Source organism: Gobio gobio (assembly GCF_949357685.1).
Source record: "Gobio gobio genome assembly, chromosome: 17".
NCBI classification, from domain to species: domain Eukaryota; kingdom Metazoa; phylum Chordata; class Actinopteri; order Cypriniformes; family Gobionidae; genus Gobio; species Gobio gobio.
In genome coordinates, this window is record NC_137110.1 from 1,926,048 (window position 1) to 1,946,828 (window position 20,781).

At 40.4% G+C, this 20,781-nt stretch overlaps 1 protein-coding gene across 1 annotated transcript; it reads left to right on the top strand.

Annotated features, from left to right (window-relative positions):
- Positions 1 to 1,379: 1,379 nt before the first annotated feature.
- LOC307140463 (uncharacterized protein) lies at positions 1,380 to 19,614 on the top strand. Its single transcript, XM_079840020.1, has 8 exons — positions 1,380 to 1,471; positions 1,964 to 2,023; positions 4,846 to 4,905; positions 7,823 to 7,912; positions 9,105 to 9,182; positions 16,519 to 16,552; positions 18,647 to 18,689; positions 18,768 to 19,614. Exons 1-8 carry the CDS (start codon positions 1,463 to 1,465, stop codon positions 19,453 to 19,455), a joined length of 1,062 nt encoding a protein of 353 aa, XP_079696146.1. The 5' UTR covers positions 1,380 to 1,462; the 3' UTR covers positions 19,456 to 19,614.
- The last annotated feature ends 1,167 nt before the right edge of the window (positions 19,615 to 20,781 follow it).

Here is a 20,781-nt window from a genome sequence, read left to right on the forward strand (position 1 = left end):
AACACTGGGTTGTTACGTCTGACCCAGGATATGTGTAACACATAAACTACTCAAACACTGGGTTGTTACGTCTGACCCAGGATCTGTGTAACACATAAACTACCCAAACACTGGGTTGTTACGTCTGACCCAGGATCTGTGTAACACATAAACTACTCAAACACTGGGTTGTTACGTCTGACCCAGGATCTGTGTAACACATAAACTACCCAAACACTGGGTTGTTACGTCTGACCCAGGATCTGTGTAACACATAAACTACTCAAACACTGGGTTGTTACGTCTGACCCAGGATATGTGTAACACATAAACTACTCAAACACTGGGTTGTTACGTCTGACCCAGGATCTGTGTAACACATAAACTACCCAAACACTGGGTTGTTACGTCTGACCCAGGATCTGTGTAACACATAAACTACTCAAACACTGGGTTGTTACGTCTGACCCAGGATCTGTGTAACACATAAACTACCCAAACACTGGGCTGTTACGTCTGACCCAGGATCTGTGTAACACATAAACTACCCAAACACTGGGTTGTTACGTCTGACCCAGGATCTGTGTAACACATAAACTACCCAAACACTGGGCTGTTACGTCTGACCCAGGATCTGTGTAACACATAAACTACCCAAACACTGGGTTGTTACGTCTGACCCAGGATCTGAGTAACACATAAACTACTCAAACACTGGGTTTTTACGTCTGACCCAGGATCTGAGTAACACATAAACTACTCAAACACTGGGTTGTTACGTCTGACCCAGGATCTGTGCAACACATAAACTACTCAAACACTGGGTTGTTACGTCTGACCCAGGATCTGTGTAACACAAAAACTACTCAAACACTGGGTTGTTACGTCTGACCCAGGATCTGTGTAACACATAAACTACTCAAACACTGGGTTGTTACGTCTGACCCAGGATCTGTGTAACACATAAACTACTCAAACACTGGGTTGTTACATCTGACCCAGGATCTGTGTAACACAAAAACTACTCAAACACTGGGTTGTTACGTCTGACCCAGGATCTGTGTAACACAAAAACTACTCAAACACTGGGTTGTTACGTCTGACCCAGGATCTGTGTAACACAAAAACTACTCAAACACTGGGTTGTTACGTCTGACCCAAGATTGAATCTTGTGTAACATTATACAAATCTTTATTCTCACTTTTGTTGAATTTAATGAATAAATCAAGTAAAGTGTTTCCTTCTCACTCATTTAAACCACTTCATCCTCACCAGATCTTCAAGAGTCTCTTATAAAGAGCAGATGTTGAACTCAAGGCAGATGATGATGCGTGTCTGAGGAAAGTGAAAGTATTGTGACCTGAGAATGTAAAGGCACGTATTCTACATGATTTATGACAGATATTGTTGTAGAAAGTGTGTGACGCACACACACTGCAGACAGACAGAAACAAGACCTCGGGAATTGAACATCTAAGGAAGATGGCGAACGTGAGTGATTTAACTCCTAAACCAAAAACAAAATGTCTGTGTTTTATACAGTTATAAATGTTTCATTGATGTGTTCTGGCCATTCACCGCTCTCAGAGAAAAGGTTCTGCAGGGTTCTTTAATCAACTTTATATATGTCAAAAAAGGTCAGGAGAAATGTCTTAAATAATTGCATACTTACATTTTTAATTGTTATGTAAAACAAAATCCTTAAAATTCCTCCATTTTAAGATTCCACGCAGAACCTGTTCTTCCAGGAGTGATGATAATATTATTATATAATTTATATTTTGATAGTATAACACTATAATAATATCATATATGATAACTTTACAGATGTCATTGATATGCATCACTGTAATAATTAATATGTAAAACTAAAAGAGAAGAGAACTCTTAAACACACGGTTGAGTTTGACATTAGAGACGTGCTTTAGTTTATTGAGCTCAATGTGTGTGATCTTAAAGTTCATATTACTGATATTTCCACAGCCTTCAGCTCCTCCTGTCCCAGCAACTCGATCGAAATGTGTTCCGGCCGGCTCCTGGAAGGTGAGAATAATGGATATTTAAGATGTTTTGGTTTATTGTGACAGATTGATGAGTGATCAGCTGAACCAGTCAGACCAGTGGATTCAGTGTCAAACTCAGTCAGAGTTCAGACCCAACACTTTTCAAATACGCCTTAAAAGGCCAGTTGTTCAAAACATCTGGATCAGAATGATCTGGATTTGGAAATCCCATGATTTGCTATCCAGGATCAGGTCATCCATCTTAAAGGGTTAGTTCACCCAAAAATGTAAATTGTGTCATTAATTCCTCACCCTCATGTGGTTGGACACCCGTCAGACCTCCGTTCATCTTCAGACACAAATGAAGATATTTTAGTGTAAAGCTGATGCTGAGAAAGGCTTCAGATAGGCCTCCATTGGCATTCAGTACATTTACACTCACAAGACCCATAAAAGGCACTTAAAACGTCGTTACAAAGTCCATCTCACCACAGTGACTCTACAATAATTTTACGAAGCGACGACAATAGTTTTTGTGCGCAAAAAAAAATCTAAATAACACCTTGTTCTTGTCTTCTGTGTGTGCCTCCACGACGCATGCGTGAGAATATGAGCAGATCCGGCGTTCGGGAATCCATGAAATGCCACTTTAACCCCATTTTGAGAACTACACCGAGACCTAAAGCACGATCAGTGTAGAATTCAACAGCTTAGACACGCGCGTCTTCCTCTGCTCGTAAACAAATCTCTTCTGGGTCATGTGTCCGAACGCCGGATCTGCTCATATTCTCGCGCATGCGTCGTGGAGACACACACGGAAGACAAGAACAAGCTGGATAAAGGCGTTATTTTGATTTTTTTTTGCGCACAAAAACTATTGTCGTCGCTTCGTAAAATTATTGTAGAGTCACTGTGGTGAGATGGACTTTGTAATGATGTTTTTAGTGCCTTTTCTGGGTCTTGTGAGTGTAAATGTACTAAAGCAAAATATGAATGCCTTATTCTGCATGACCATACTGTACATCCCTTAATCACACAATGTAGGCAGATTTATAATCAGAGATCCCAAATGTGAGGTAGTTCGGGGGGTTAACTCCGAGAAAATGTTGATTTCTATGATCTACACATGTGCAGATCTTCTGAACGCCAAAAAATTTGATAATATCTTGAAAACCATGTCAGTGGGCAGATATGACTGATTAAGTTTCTCCATTTTCGTCAGTGAAGACCGTAAAACACATGTTTAACTGATATTTATATGTTTTATGAATCATTTTCATTACATGTTAATTTACTGAAGGCTAACAGGAGAGCTAGGGAACTAAATTTATTAAATTAATTCACAATATGCACACATTCATTACTAATCTTATGCCCAATACAGGCTGAAAAAAGCTGAGCTTTATTATTTACTGAGAGCGACACATGGAATTATTAATTAACAATATGCACACATTCATTATTAATCTGATGCCTAATCTGAAGAAAACAGCTTTGTTAATATTTCTTGTTTGTTAATTATATTTTAAATGACATTTCATAGGCCTATTTCAACACAAAATGGCGAAATTAGACATAAGTTTATTTATTTGGCTGAATATTTTTGTCATTTGTTTAACATTTCTGACGTACAGAAGCCGCTGTCAAATATGAAATGTTTAGTTTAGCTTCATATCTCTAGTCGCGCTGCTAAGATTCACGCTCAGCCTCAGCAGCTTCTTCATAGATATTTTGAAAAGTATGAAAATATAACGTTCAGATCACTCAAACCATATATGGAAATCGAAGAGTCTACATGTCATCTAGTGGAAAACGTTGGTACTGCGCACAAAAACATCTTTTTTTGAGATATCAACATAAAATTTGGTACAGAATTTGTTGTTATTTAGCTTTGATTTTCTTGAGGTTTTAGAATTGAAGATGTTTTGTAAAATGTATATTTGATATAAAATATAAAAATATACATATGTTATATATTTTACATGTTCATAAACTTCCATAACTTGTTTTAAACTTTACTTTTACGACTTATACAGTGATGGCCGATTTCAAAACACTGCTTGATGAAGATGTTAATCTCAGCACTTCAGGACTAGAGTTGAAGAGCTCTGAGATGCACAGTGTTGTGTATTTTGTGTCTGTACTGTACTTTTGAACAGCTTTCCTATACGGGTCAAATTGACCCACAAACAGCAGGAGTATATACAATTTTGATATGCACATTTCACAACGCATCAGCATGTTGAAACTTTGCATGCATGTTAATGACCCTAAATGAGAAAAGGTCACACAATTTCAAGAAAAACAATGTAGGTTAGATAGTATTTCAGAAAGATTGAAAAAATTAATTATAGCTCATTTTTACCATTTGTGGCATACGAAAAATATTTCTGTATTGAAAAAAATGGGGAAAAGCTTTTTTTTTTAGCTTCATAGATTAGTAAAAAGCTAAAATAACAAACTATAACCAAGAAATTGTATTATTTTGGGTCTCTACAATTGCCTAAGAACATTAAAATATGCGGGTCAAATTGACCCGTGAACATCACGAACGTAACAGTAAATGTGTGTGTATATGTCAAAACACATCAGCATGTTGAAACTTTGCATGCATGTTCATGACCCTAAATGAGAAATAAAACATAGGTTAACTGATATTTCTGACAACTTAAAAACACACCGGGTAAAATTGACCCGCAACATAACACAAGGGTTAAACACACAGGTGACAAACACTCCGCTGAGTTTGACATTTGAGACGCTGCTGATCCGGTGTCTGTTTGATTAATGTGTGCTTTAGTTCATTGAGCTCAGTGTGTGAGAGCCTGAAGTTCAGCTTCTGAATTATAATCTGTTCCACAGCCTTCAGCTCCTCCTGTCCCAGCAACTCGATCGAAATGTGTTCCGGCCGGCGCCTGGAAGGTGAGAATAATGGATATTTAAGATGGTTTGGTTTGTGTAAGTCATAATGAAAGTGAAAGACTTTGCTGTGCAGACTGATGAGTGACCAGCTGAACGAGCAGAACCAGTCAGACCAGTGGATTCAGTGTCAAACCCAGTCAGAGCTCAGACCCAACACTTTCAAATACTTGATTGGATCAGGTGTTTAATTAAAGGGTTATTTCACCCAAAAATGTAAATTGTGTCATTAATGACTGAGCCTCATGTGGTTGGACACCCGTCAGACCTCCGTTCATCTTCAGACACAAATGAAGATATTTTAGTGTAAATCTGATGCTCTGAAAGGCCTCCATTGGCTCAACTTTACACTCTCAAGACCCTTAAAAGACACTAAAGACTAAAGTTACAAAGTCCATCTCACTACAGCGGCTCTACAATAACTTTATGAATCGGCGAGAATAGTTTTTGTGCACAAAAAAACCCTAAATAACGACTTATATAGTGATGACGATTTCAAAACACGGCATCATGAAGCTTCGAAGCGTTATGAATCAGTGAGTCGATTCAGAGGTTCAGAGCGTTATGAATCAGTGAGTCGATTCAGCGGTTCAGAGCGTTATGAATCAGTGAGTCGAATCAGCGGTTCAGAGCGTTATGAATCAGTGAGTCAATTCAGCGGTTCAGAGCGTTATGAATCAGTGAGTCGAATCAGCGGTTCAGAGCGTTATGAATCAGTGAGTCGATTCAGCGGTTCAGAGCGTTATGAATCAGTGAGTCGAATCAGCGGTTCAGAGCGTTATGAATCAGTTAGTCGATTCAGCGGTTCAGAGCGTTATGAATCAGCGAGTCGATTCAGCGGTTCAGAGCGTTATGAATCAGTTAGTCGATTCAGCGGTTCAGAGCGTTATGAATCAGCGAGTCGAATCAGCGGTTCGGAGCGTTATGAATCAGTGAGTCGATTCAGCGGTTCAGAGCGTTATGAATCAGTGAGTCGATTCAGCGGTTTGGATCGCCAAATTTCAGCAGTTTGGCGGTTTGACACGCGATCCGAATCATGAATCGACTCACTGATTCATAACGCTTCGAAGCTTCATGAGGCCGTGTTTTGAAATCGTCATCACTATATAAGTCATTATTTAGGGTTTTTTTGCGCACAAGAACTATTATCGCTGATTCATAAAGTTATTTTAGAACCACTGTAGTGAGATGGACTTTGTAAGGTTTTTGTACGTTTTTTGAGGAAAACATTCCAGGATTTTTCTGCTCATAATGGACTTCAATGGGAACCAACGGCTGAAGGTCCAGATCACTGCAGTTTCAGAGGCTCTGACCAATCACAGACGAGGAATAGAGTCTGATCTAGACCAGTGGTTCTCAAAGTACTACTAGTGTTACTCAGAGAAATCACTAAGCACAGTGTATTTACAATGTTAAAGTGGCCTCTAACAATAAATACTCTTATTAGGAATAAACTGCCTCGTTTTTGAACTATGCAGAGCTGTAGCTGAATATTTAGGCCTACGCTACTGTATTTTACTGTTGGTCATTCTGGTGGTACTTGGAGAGTGAAATATTTTCTGAGGTGGTAAAGTTTGAGAACCACTGATCTAGTCAAACCATCGCCACATTTACAACACACACACACACATTTATACACTTTAACCTCAGACGCTCGATTTCGGTGTTGTGATTATTCACGCCGTATGATGTCATCACATCGGAAAGGTCACATGATGTAGGTGGAAGTACCGTACTGTACTAAATATCTATTATTTTATATATAATATATTTTACTAAATATTTTTTACTCTAAAGTTACTGTAAAATCAAAGCCATATGTCTAACCAAGTTGCGTTCCAAATTTGAAGTTGATATCACAAAAACTGAAGCTCCAATGAGATTTTGTTCAGGCGTGAAACCAACATTTCATAGAATTTTTTAATGCATTCTGCTGTAACAATTTCTGTCCAAATATCACATCCATCACCAAATATGGAAACTTGAGACTCCATTCCGACGATATGTGTTTTATCAAGATTAGAAAAGGTTTTGATCATAAATTCTGAAACATGACGACGCCCACTAGGGGAGGAGCCCGCTAAAATAATTTAGAGTATCGTTTCCATGGTAACGCAACGTCCAATTTCAAAACGTTTTTCACAGGATGAGTTTTGAGTTTGACAGCTTTCGAATGATACCTAATTTATGATGCTTACTAACTCTAAAAAATACTGGGTTAAAAATAACCCAAGTTGGGTTGAAAATGGACTAACCCAGCATTTGGGTTGTTTTAACCCAGCAGTTGGGTTAAATGTTTGCTTAAAACAACCCAATTGCTGGCCATTTTCAACCCAACTTGGGTTATTTTTAACCCAGCATTTTTTAGAGAGCTAAAATATGTGATAAAGAAAAAGGCAATAAAAGAGTCTCTCCATCAATGTCCGACTCCGGTTTGAACATAAAAGACTGAACAGTTTTGTGAGGTAATCAGAGCTCTTGAAGCCCCGCCCTCTTTCTGAAAGGGGGCGGGGAGCAGCAGCTCATTTGCATTTAAAGGGACACACACACAAAAACTGCACTTTTTTGCTCACCCTCAAAAAGGGATTATTTTAAACATGCATCAAAAATGATCTTTGGTTATTTTGAGCTAAAACTTCACACACACACACTCTGCGGACTTATTTTATATCTTGTAAAAGGGATAATAGGACCCCTTTAACAAATTCCTGTTGTAAGAACAGCTATGGGGTGATGAATATTGTCAGGTGTAGAAAATTATGTTGTTTTTCATTGCTCCCAAATGTGTTTATGACATTCAAGTGTCCTGCTCCCTCAAAAGTCCCCATTTCAAGCCCTTCAAAGTGAGTAGGGCATATAGGGATGCCCTCCAGGAACGGAGTTTGACTCATTATATCAGTGTTCATCTTTCTCTCTGCAGTTGGTGGGGATGAATGAGCCTCAGAGCGGAGAGCGCCACCCACTGGCTGCCGGGCAGAACAACTACAGTGGACACGGGACAGTGAGCGAGGTAAACATTCAAAGAAAAGAGTCATTAAAGGCTTAGTTCACCCAAAACTGTAAATTGTGTGATTAATGACTGAGCCTCATGTGGTTGGACACCCGTCAGACCTCCGTTCATCTTCAGACACAAATGAAGATATTTTAGTGTAAATCTGATGCTCTGAAAGGTCTCCATTGGCTCAACTTTACACTCTCAAGACCCTTAAAAGACACTAAAGACTAAAGTTACAAAGTCCATCTCACTACAGCGGCTCTACAATAACTTTATGAAGCGACGAGAATAGTTTTAGTGCGCAAAAAAACCCTAAATAACGACTTATATAGTGATGACGATTTCAAAACACGGCCTCATGAAGCTTCGAAGTGTTGTGAATTAGCGAGTCGATTCGGAGGTTCAAAGCGTTATGAATCAGTGAGTCGATTCAGAGGTTCAAAGCGTTATGAATCAGTGAGTCGATTCAGCGGTTCAGAGCGTTATGAATCAGTGAGTCGATTCAGCGGTTCAGAGCGTTATGAATCAGTGAGTCGATTCAGCGGTTCAGAGCGTTATGAATCAGTGAGTCGATTCAGCGGTTCAGAGCGTTATGAATCAGTGAGTCGATTCAGCGGTTCAGAGCGTTATGAATCAGTGAGTCGATTCAGCGGTTCAGAGCGTTATGAATCAGTGAGTCGATTCAGCGGTTCAGAGCGTTATGAATCAGTGAGTCGATTCAGCGGTTTGAATCGCCAAATTTCAAAAGTTTGACACGCGATCCGAATCATGATTCGACTCACTGATTCATAACGCTTCGAAGCTTCATGATGCCGTGTTTTGAAATCGTCATCACTATATAAGTCGTTATTTAGGGTTTTTTTGCGCACAGAAACTATTCTCGCCGATTCATAAAGTTATTGTAGAGCCGCTGTAGTGAGATGGACTTTGTAACTTTAGTCTTTAGTGTCTTTTAAGGGTCTTGAGAGTGTAAAGTTGAGCCAATGGAGGCCTTTCAGAGCATCAGATTTACACTAAAATATCTTCATTTGTGTCTGAAGATGAACGGAGGTCTGACGGGTGTCCAACCACATGAGGCTCAGTCATTAATGACACAATTTACATTTTTGGGTGAACTAACCCTTTAATGAAAGGTGTTTGCACAACCTATAATACATATTCATAAATAAATCCAGTGTTAAGACATGAGAGCATTGTGTGTTTCCAGCTCAAAACGCGTCATGTGGTTCTCATGGCAGCTGTGCCGGGTCATTTTGCTGGAGGATCTCAGGACACGGACTCACAGGTCATTTACTTTCTAGTGACTCGATTCACCTCATAAAAGGACATAAATATAAACATTATAAAGTATTTGATTTGTTTCAGCCACGTCTGATCATTATTCATCAGATCAAGCGTCTCTTACTGCATGTTTGAATCAGAAGCGTTTTTTTTTTTTTAAGTTCATCTAAAAAATGAAGAGAATAACATAAACCATCAACATCATCCACTAATAACCACAAACACACACAATTGACCTTTTTCACATTTCCGGGTTTCTCAGAGCGGAAGTCGTCATAGTTGGGTTAAATATTATAGCTGTGAATGAGATAATACATTAAATATTTTTTTTGTGTGGCCATTTGCTCACATAGCAAAAAAAAAAACGGTACAATAGTGATTTCACAACTTTCAAAAAGAGGGAAAAAATAGAGTGAGATTAATAACGGCAGTGAAAAGAGAGAAATATGTTCATTTTTACCATCACTCCCATAGACGCTATTACTAAACAACCTCACAGCAGCGGGAACTTTTTTATTGTAATTTGATGCAAAAGTAATAAAATACAAAGTATTAGTGTTATAAATGTACATATATATTTAAAAAAAAATGAAAATACAAAAAACGTAGCAGGATTTACGATATTGATGAATGTTAAAACGCGTCATTACACTCTGTGAAAGGGTCTATAATCTTCAACATCTATTGCATTAGCATCTCAAACCTGCTGTAAAGTGTGTTTGTGTATCTTTCTTTATAATAAACAACACTTGATTTGATATTTTGTATTGAATGTAAAGACATCCAGATATTTAGGGCTTCTGTAATTGTTCGAATTTCCAAGGATCCGCATTCTCCGCTAAAACTGATGGGTGGACCAAACCGTACACTCTAAAAAAAAAGGCTCGTAATCATAGGGGAACCTTTTTTAGTGCTATATAGCACCAATTTTGGTGCTTAAGTGGTTCTTCAGCGGTTCTTCAGAGGTTCTTCACCGGTTCTTTGACTAAGGTGCTATATAGCACCTCTGAAGAACCACTGAAGAACCAAAATTGGTGCTATATAGCACTAAAAAAGGTTCCCTTACACTCTAAAAAAAAAGGCTCGTAATCATAGGGGAACCTTTTTTAGTGCTATATAGCACCAATTTTGGTGCTTCAGTGGTTCTTCAGAGGTGCTATATAGCACCTTAGTCAAAGAACCGGTGAAGAACCTCTGAAGAACCGCTGAAGAACCTCTGAAGCACCAAAAATGGTGCTATATAGCACTAAAAAAGGTTCCCCTATGATTACGAGCCAAGAACTATTTTTTTTAGAGTGTATCATTGAAATCCTTGGTTCAAGATTAACAGAATGATTGGTTGTGAATAATTATGAAAAAAAGCCGAAATTTCGTTTCAGGTCAGGCGATGGGACGCCAAAACGTTCCAAGTGGGCGTGGCCACTTTTACTAAAACCGCTCTCACTCTTGAACTGAATGAGATAATTTCACCAAACTAGTGTTCATTTTGACAGCAAATTTTGATTTAGTTATTGTCATATTTTAGTCGCCTGAATTGTTTTTAGTTTTAGTCTCCTAAAATCTAATGAGTTTAGTTAAATTGTAATACATTAAGCATTTAAGCATTACATAACAGACAGTCACTTGAACTGATATTTTGACATCATTTTGTTTTTGACATTAAAAATACACGAAAGAGAGCTTTTTTTTGTTTGTTTTTTAAAAACATCTATATAGTTTTTATAACTTTGTATTTCTGTTTTGGTCAGTAGGCCATATCAGGTTAAGCTAAAGCTTCAAATAAGTTTATTTATTTTTTTAATTTCAGTTAACATTTATTTAATTTCAAGTTTTTAATGGTTTAGTGAACTATTATAACCCTGATACTTTATTGAATATGTGTCAAATACTGGTCTTTCCTCCTGACTATGAATTAAATGTGAATTAAATTAAATATAGTTTATTGTGTAACCAAAAACGAATATATAATGCGTGACTTTTAATGATAAACAAGCTGGAAATACACCAGGACTCTTATTTTGAAATGTCTGCGCCTCTATTGCAGTTGCAGGAGCTCATTCAAGTTCAGATGAGGAGATCAAATATGCATTATTACAACCGTCTAAAACATATTACTATATAAACATGGTGAAGTAAACATTGTGATTATTCATCAGCATTAGTTCATAAACACTGGTCTGGCATAAATGTGTGTTATTGATTGAGCCGCTCTGGAGCTGGATTGGGTGTGTGTGTGTGTGTGTGTGTGTGTGTGTGTTATTGATTGAGCCGCTCTGGAGCTGGATTGGGTGTGTGTGTGTGTGTGTGTGTGTGTGTGTGTGTGTGTTATTGATTGAGCCGCTCTGGAGCTGGATTGGGTGTGTGTGTGTGTGTGTGTGTGTGTGTGTGTGTGTGTGTGTGTGTTATTGATTGAGCCGCTCTGGAGCTGGATTGGGTGTGTGTGTGTGTGTGTGTGTGTGTGTTATTGATTGAGCCGCTCTGGAGCTGGATTGGGTGTGTGTGTGTGTGTGTGTGTGTGTGTGTGTGTGTGTGTGTGTGTGTGTTATTGATTGAGCCGCTCTGGAGCTGGATTGGGTGTGTGTGTGTGTGTGTGTGTGTGTGTGTGTGTGTGTTATTGATTGAGCCGCTCTGGAGCTGGATTGGGTGTGTGTGTGTGTGTGTGTGTGTGTGTGTGTGTGTGTGTGTGTGTGTGTGTTATTGATTGAGCCGCTCTGGAGCTGGATTGGGTGTGTGTGTGTGTGTGTGTGTGTGTGTGTGTGTGTGTGTGTGTGTGTGTGTGTGTGTGTGTTATTGATTGAGCCGCTCTGGATCTGGATTGGGTGTGTGTGTGTGTGTGTGTGTGTGTGTGTGTGTGTGTGTGTGTGTGTGTGTGTATGTGTGTGTGTGTGTGTTATTGATTGAGCCGCTCTGGAGCTGGATTGTGTGTGTGTGTGTGTGTGTGTGTGTGTGTGTGTGTGTGTGTTATTGATTGAGCCGCTCTGGAGCTGGATTGTGTGTGTGTGTGTGTGTGTGTGTGTTATTGATTGAGCCGCTCTGGAGCTGGATTGGGTGTGTGTGTGTGTGTGTGTGTGTGTGTGTGTGTGTGTGTGTGTGTTATTGATTGAGCCGCTCTGGAGCTGGATTGGGTGTGTGTGTGTGTGTGTGTGTGTGTGTGTGTTATTGATTGAGCCGCTCTGGAGCTGGATTGGGTGTGTGTGTGTGTGTGTGTGTGTGTGTGTGTGTGTTATTGATTGAGCCGCTCTGGATCTGGATTGGGTGTGTGTGTGTGTGTGTGTGTGTGTGTGTGTGTGTGTGTGTGTGTGTGTGTGTGTGTGTGTTATTGATTGAGCCGCTCTGGAGCTGGATTGTGTGTGTGTGTGTGTGTGTGTGTGTGTGTGTGTGTGTGTGTGTGTGTGTGTGTGTTATTGATTGAGCCGCTCTGGAGCTGGATTGTGTGTGTGTGTGTGTGTGTGTGTGTGTTATTGATTGAGCCGCTCTGGAGCTGGATTGGGTGTGTGTGTGTGTGTGTGTGTGTGTGTGTTATTGATTGAGCCGCTCTGGAGCTGGATTGGGTGTGTGTGTGTGTGTGTGTGTGTGTGTGTGTGTGTGTTATTGATTGAGCCGCTCTGGAGCTGGATTGGGTGTGTGTGTGTGTGTGTGTGTGTGTGTGTGTGTGTGTGTGTGTGTGTGTGTGTGTGTTATTGATTGAGCCGCTCTGGAGCTGGATTGGGTGTGTGTGTGTGTGTGTGTTATTGATTGAGCCGCTCTGGAGCTGGATTGGGTGTGTGTGTGTGTGTGTGTGTGTGTGTGTGTGTGTGTGTGTGTGTGTGTGTGTGTTATTGATTGAGCCGCTCTGGAGCTGGATTGGGTGTGTGTGTGTGTGTGTGTGTGTGTGTGTGTGTGTGTGTGTGTGTTATTGATTGAGCCGCTCTGGAGCTGGATTGGGTGTGTGTGTGTGTGTGTGTGTGTGTGTGTGTTATTGATTGAGCCGCTCTGGAGCTGGATTGGGTGTGTGTGTGTGTGTGTGTGTGTGTGTGTGTGTGTGTGTGTGTGTGTGTGTGTGTTATTGATTGAGCCGCTCTGGAGCTGGATTGGGTGTGTGTGTGTGTGTGTGTGTGTGTGTGTGTGTGTGTGTTATTGATTGAGCCGCTCTGGATCTGGATTGGGTGTGTGTGTGTGTGTGTGTGTGTGTGTGTGTGTGTGTGTGTGTGTGTGTGTGTGTGTGTGTGTTATTGATTGAGCCGCTCTGGAGCTGGATTGTGTGTGTGTGTGTGTGTGTGTGTGTGTGTGTGTTATTGATTGAGCCGCTCTGGAGCTGGATTGTGTGTGTGTGTGTGTGTGTGTGTGTGTTATTGATTGAGCCGCTCTGGAGCTGGATTGGGTGTGTGTGTGTGTGTGTGTGTGTGTGTGTGTGTGTGTGTGTTATTGATTGAGCCGCTCTGGAGCTGGATTGGGTGTGTGTGTGTGTGTGTGTGTGTGTGTGTGTGTTATTGATTGAGCCGCTCTGGAGCTGGATTGGGTGTGTGTGTGTGTGTGTGTGTGTGTGTGTTATTGATTGAGCCGCTCTGGATCTGGATTGGGTGTGTGTGTGTGTGTGTGTGTGTGTGTGTGTGTGTGTGTGTGTGTGTGTGTGTGTGTGTGTGTGTGTGTGTGTGTGTGTGTGTGTGTGTGTGTGTGTGTGTGTGTGTGTGTGTGTGTGTGTGTGTGTGTGTGTGTGTGTGTGTGTTATTGATTGAGCCGCTCTGGAGCTGGATTGGGTGTGTGTGTGTGTGTGTGTGTAATTGATTGAGCCGCTCTGGAGCTGGATTGGGTGTGTGTGTGTGTGTGTGTTATTGATTGAGCCGCTCTGGAGCTGGATTGGGTGTGTGTGTGTGTGTGTGTTATTGATTGAGCCGCTCTGGAGCTGGATTGGGTGTGTGTGAGCCTGTAGATCGTGTGTTTTCCAGAGGTTAGATCAGTTCAGATCAAATGTGTTCATCTGTGACACAGGACATCAGTTCTGACCCCATCTCTGCCCTAATCCTCCCTCACTAACCTCACTATTCTCCTCTCGCTTTTATTTGTTGACGAAAATGACAGTTGATTCTCCTCATAGTTTTTGTCATCCAACACTAGTTTTTATTTAGTTATCGTCTCATTTTCGTCAGTGAAAAAAAGTTGTTGACGAAAATTATTCGTCAACGAAATTAACAGTGCACCAAACTCAGTATACCTGTAAATAAAAAACACAAACATGGCTATAGCTATGAAACAGTCGGTCTGATTGACTTGAAAACTGGCATGCGGTGTCTTTGTCCGAGGTGGTGTGATTGTGTACGAGGACAGTCGCGTATCTCGTAAAACACAAAATGAAGTTCGAGCGGCTGTCAGGTTAACGGAGGCCAATCGGAACGAAACTCTCTGGGCCTGTTTGACTCCCGGCTCTAGAGGCCTGTGAGAAATTAGTACGAAATCGGCCACCGGGGGGCGCCTTCGAGTTTTTAACGTAAAGGATTGTATATCATGTGATTTTTCGCACACACCCACTACATTCATACCATATGGTAGAACTCCTCATTCTGAGCCACTTTGCCTCTAGGACCGTCACGGTCAATCCAATCGTTCGTTAAATATTGGAGATTTAAAAAAAAAAACTATTTTCTCACCCTGTTGTGTTTCCGCCATTTTGAATTTTCCAAAAAAAACTTTTTTAAACTCCTTCTAGGCCACTGCTCCGATTTTCACGAAAATTGAACCACATCATCTTTACACCATCCTGACTAAAAGTGATGGAATTCAAGTCGATTCGTCAAACCGTTCTCCAATAACATTTGAACACATTCGATGAAGTGCCCACCAAAATGAACATGAGGCTATATCTCAGCAATGCTTTAGTGTATTCTTAAAACAACCCAATCACTGGGTTAAAACAACCCAATTGCTTGGTTAAAACAACCCAATCACTGGGTTAAAACAACCCAATTTCTGGCTTAAAACAACCCAATTGCTTGGTTAAAACAACCCAATCACTGGGTTAAAACAACCCAATTTCTGGCTTAAAACAACCCAATTGCTGGGTTAGTCCATTTTCAACCCAACTTGGGTTGTTTTAACCTAGCAATTGGGTTGTTTTAACCCAGCGGTTGGGTTAAATGTTTTCTTAAAACAACCCAATCGCTGGGTCAAAACAACCCAATTGCTGGGTCAAAACAACCCAATCGCTGGGTTGAAACAACCCAATGGCTGGGTTAAAACAACCCAATGGCTGGGTTAAAACAACCCAATCGCTTGGTTGAAACAACCCAATTGCTGGCTTAAAACAACCCAATCGCTTGGTTGAAACAACCCAATTGCTGACTTAAAACAACCCAATCGCTTGGTTGAAACAACCCAATTGCTGGGTTGAAACAACCCAATCGCTGGGTTAAAACAACCCAATTGCTGGCTTATAACAACCCAATTGAATTCTGACCAAACTTGGTGTGTGTTACGACAACCATGACCTGAGGCGACCTGCACAGTTTCGGCACAGCGCCACCTAGTGGTCAAGAGATATGAAAAGTTGACATTTTTGCTAATAACTTTCAAGAACGCTTTCAAAGAACGCTTTCAAAAATCACAAAAATAATCTCTTTTGATTGGGTGCAGCATGCCGAGTCATACGATACTCAATTGTATACCCATTTTGGGCGTCCGCCATTTTGAATTTTGCCGAGTGCATTGGCATATAATTACGAAACTCGGAATGTGTCCTGAATGCCCTGAAGGAGCTCAAAAAGTGAGTGGACAAAAGTTATAATTACATTTCCAAAAATGCTTATAACTTTTGATTAAATTAGCCTATTTTAATTAAACTGATCTTAATAGATTTCTTGGGTCATGTCGAGAACATAGATACCAATTTTGCCATATTTGTTAGAACTTCCTGTCCGCCATTTTGTTTTTCTTTTAAAAAACCTACTCTTTCGAACTTCTCCTAGACCGTTTGTCCGATTTTCACCAAAATCGAATCGTATCATCTACAGACCGTGCCGACAAAAATACATGGAGTTCGTGTCGATAGACGAAACGATTTTCGTATATTTCAGCGACAAATTTGAGGCATGATGCCAAAATGACTCTTGAGGCTGTATCTCTACAATGCTTTGGCACATTTACACCAAACTTTGCATGTGTGATTATCACCTCACTCTGACCACACCACATCAGTAAACCATTCATGTCTCTATTGATGATTTTTCAGCTATTTTGCCTTAAAATGTCCTTCATTGCTCGTTGTTGCAGTTGGTCTGATGCCATGTTAGCATGACTCGTGATGTTCATAAGCCGGATTATAGCTGTGTCTGAATAACAAAGACTGAAACTTTGCTCTCTTTCAACAGGACAAGAAAAGCTCATGGAAGGGGAACATTTTGAGTAAGGGACAAATTACACAAAAGTGCAACATTTGAATGCCTTTATTGAAATTGTATGAAGGTATGTGTCTTATTTTTTGGAGTAGGAGCTTCTAGTAATATAACATAACAATAATATGACGTTTACCCTTAATGATCCAATAGCAGCCTTCAAATACTTGAGCAAAAGTTGTGTTGAATTTCAGTTTATCCTTCATTATTATATCTTCTTTTGCCTCACGTAACCAACAGTAAAAATAAGTTTCCATTAAATATACTTAATCATGAATAACATAAGTGCTATTATATATAAATAACATTCAGAAGCATTCAGTATATGAAACGACATTAACAAGGATCAATAAGTAAATACTGAAACAAAAAAAAAACTACATAAATTACATTTATTGATTATGACGGATTTTATTTGACATCATGACATGCACAACACGGACCAATGGGACAGATTCACGGTTTTGGATGGTTTCGTGTTGAAGAGCTGCAAATAAAGTCATCTATTCACATAATGTTTCTTTCTTAAAATATAAGCGAGTGTAAATGTCAGCATTATCATATATGTGTAAAGAATTGAAGTCTGTCATGTAAAACAAGAGCTTATCATGCAGTTCAGTCAGTCTGCTTTATTATTCCAACCATTGCTCCTGATCGGAGCTTCCGGAAATATTTAGTTTATACGTAGAGTTACGCTTCAACTAAGTTTAATGGTGCAACGCAAAAATATTTAGTAGTGCGCAGAGGTGGACAGTAACAAAGCACATTTACTTGAGTACTGTACTTAAAGGGTTAGTTCAGCCAAAAATGTAAATTGTGTGATTAATGACTGAGCCTCATGTGGTTGGACACCCGTCAGACCTCCGTTCATCTTCAGACACAAATGAAGATATTTTAGTGTAAATCTGATGCTCTGAAAGGCCTCCATTGGCTCAACTTTACACTCTCAAGACCCTTAAAAGACACTAAAGACTAAAGTTACAAAGTCCATCTCACTACAGCGGCTCTACAATAACTTTATGAAGACGAGAATAGTTTCTGTGCGCAAAAAAAACCCTAAATAACGACTTATATAGTGATGACGATTTCAAAACACGGCCTCATGAAGCTTTGAAGCGTTATGAATCAGTGAGTCGATTCAGCGGTTCAGAGCGTTATGAATCAGTGAGTCGATTCAGCGGTTCAGAGCGTTATGAATCAGTGAGTCGATTCAGCGGTTCAGAGCGTTATGAATCTGTGAGTCGATTCAGCGGTTCAGAGCGTTATGAATCAGTGAGTCGATTCAGCGGTTCAGAGCGTTATGAATCAGTGAGTCGATTCAGCGGTTCAGAGCGTTGTGAATCAGTGAGTCGATTCAGCGGTTCAGAGCGTTGTGAATCAGTGAGTCGATTCAGCGGTTCAGAGCGTTGTGAATCAGTGAGTCGATTCAGCGGTTTGGATCGCCAAATTTCAGCAGTTTGACAAGTGATCCGAATCATGATTCGACTCACTGATTCATAACGCTCTGAACCGCTGAATCGACTCACTGATTCATGACGCTTCGAAGCTTCATGAGGCCGTGTTTTGAAATCGTCTTCACTATATAAGTCGTTATTTAGGGTTTTTTTGTGCACAGAAACTATTCTCGTCTTCATAAAGTTATTGTAGAGCCGCTGTAGTGAGATGGACTTTGTAACTTTAGTCTTTAGTGTCTTTTAAGGGTCTTGAGAGTGTAAAGTTGAGCCAATGGAGGCCTTTCAGAGCATCAGATTTACACTAAAATATCTTCATTTGTGTCTGAAGATGAACGGAGGTCTGACGGGTGTCCAACCACATGAGGCTCAGTCATTAATGACACAATTTACAGTTTTGGCTGAACTAACCCTTTAAGTAAAAATCTATCTTTACAACTTTCACTTGTAATGGAGTAATATTTAACCAGTAGTATTTTTACTTTTACTCAAGTAATGGAGTTGTGCACTTTGTCCACCTCTGCGTAAGTTGTAACTTAGTGCCCATTTACGTCAAAACTATGTTGTAACTTACGCACAACTGGTGCAACTGGTCCTGTAATGGTTAAAGTTAAATTGATTTTCACTCTGAAACTTTTGTTTATTATTGTCAGACGTATCCACAGATCGCTCAGAGGGTTCAGATTCAGACTCCAGGTGAAGTAAATCTATTTATTTCAACAGTTGGACGAGAGTCTGCTTCATTTATGCCGCAACTCGCGTTTATCTTCGCAGGGATTTTGAAAAGACGCTGAAGCAGTATGTCTCTCATCTGCCATTGAGTGCGAGTCCTCTGCAGAGACAGATCTCTGAGCTGAGGGCAGTGGCTGATGGCCTGGATAAGACACACAAAGGGGCGAGGATCGCCGGCATCACCGGAGGAACTACCGGAGCTGTGGGCGGAGTGGCAGCTGTGGCCGGGATCCTATTGGCTCCCGCGACTATGGGCGTGTCCCTCGCGGTCGCCGCGGTCGGGGTCGGGGTCGCAGCCGCTGGCGGGGTCACAGGGGCCTCGGCCGCCATTACCAAATCAGTCAAAAACAACCAGGTCAGGAAAAAGGTGGAATCCATCTTGAAAGAGTACCAGCGCGAGATGACCGACATTGAGGTTCTCTTGACCGATATCAGCTCTGAGATGGAGAAGCTGAAAGCTGTGATGGGGAAATCTGCCCGGATGGCGAGGCTAGTGGAGATCTCCAGCGGGACATCGACTGCCCTCGGCCTGCTGAGCAGATCCTCAGGGGTGGTTCAGGGCTTTGCCCTCGGCATGGATTTGTTCTTCTCTGAAAAAGATTCCCAAAAACTCAAGAAAGAGTCCAAGACCAAATTTGCCCGGCAGATCCATGAGGTGGCCGACCAGATTCAGGCCGGTCTGACCGAGCTGATGGACATGAGAGACAAACTCATTTTAGAAGGGATGTAACGTGTGGGTTAAAATATTGTGTAATGGTGAACAAATAGTTTCTTTAATGGTCGCTAGTGGGCAGTTTCTAATAACTTTGCATACTCCTGTGTAGCCATGTGTGTTCTTATGCTGTATCTTGTGTCAAAATAACAGTAAAAATATGTTTTCCTGAAATTGAATAACTGTTTGATTCTATTTAAAGTCTCTTGGCCTATATATAAAGGTCATAATGTTATGCCTGATTGGTTAATATATTATTGACATTATTGTGTTGATCCCCCTGACCCGTCGAGGCATGGACTCCTCTAGACCCCTGAAGGTGTGCTGTGGTATCTAGCACCAAGATGTTAGCAGCAGATCCTTTAAGTCATGTAAGTTGCGAGGTGGGATCGGACTTGTTTGTTCAGCTCATCCCACAGACGCTCGATTGGATTGAGATCTGGGGAATCTGGAGGCCGAGTCAACGCCTCAAACTCGCTGTTGTGCTCCTCAAACCATTCCTGAAGCATTATTTCTCCCATTATTACACTTCTTTATTTCATTACATTTTGCTCCAAAAACACATTAGAGTTTATAGATACATTTCATTGAATGGGAAAACACATGTATGGCCATTAACCCAGCAATTGGGTTGTTTTAACCCAGCGATTGGGTTGTTTTATCCAAGTGGTTGGGTTAAACGTTTGCTTAAAACAACCCAATTGCTGGGTCAAAACAACCCAATTGCTGGGTCAAAACAACCCAATTGCTGCTGGGTTAAAACAACCTAATCACTGGGTTAAAACAACACAATCGCTGGCTTAAAACAACCTTATCACTGGGTTAAAACAACACAATCGCTGGCTTAAAACAACCTTATCACTGGGTTAAAACAACACAATCGCTGGCTTAAAACAACCTTATCACTGGGTTAAAACAACACAATCGCTGGGATAAAAACAACCCAATCACTGGGTTAAAACAACACAATCGCTGGCTTAAAACAACCTTATCACTGGGTTAAAACAACACAATCGCTGGGATTAAAACAACACAATCGCTGGGTTAGTCCATTTTCAACCCAACTTTGGTTATTTTTAACCCAGCATTTTTTTTAGTGTATGACCATTTATATTAATTTTAACAAAGTGCCTATTAATGATTGATTAACTAAAATGATACATGTGTAATTGATTACGGGTATAATTATTACATAAATTATATCTAAATCATTCCAAATTATTATTATTATAAATAAGCATTGTTAAAAGCCACACTCTAAAAAATACTGGGTCAAAACAACCCAATCGCTGGGATAAAACAACCCAATTGCTGGGTTAAAACAATCCAATTGCTGGGTTTTTC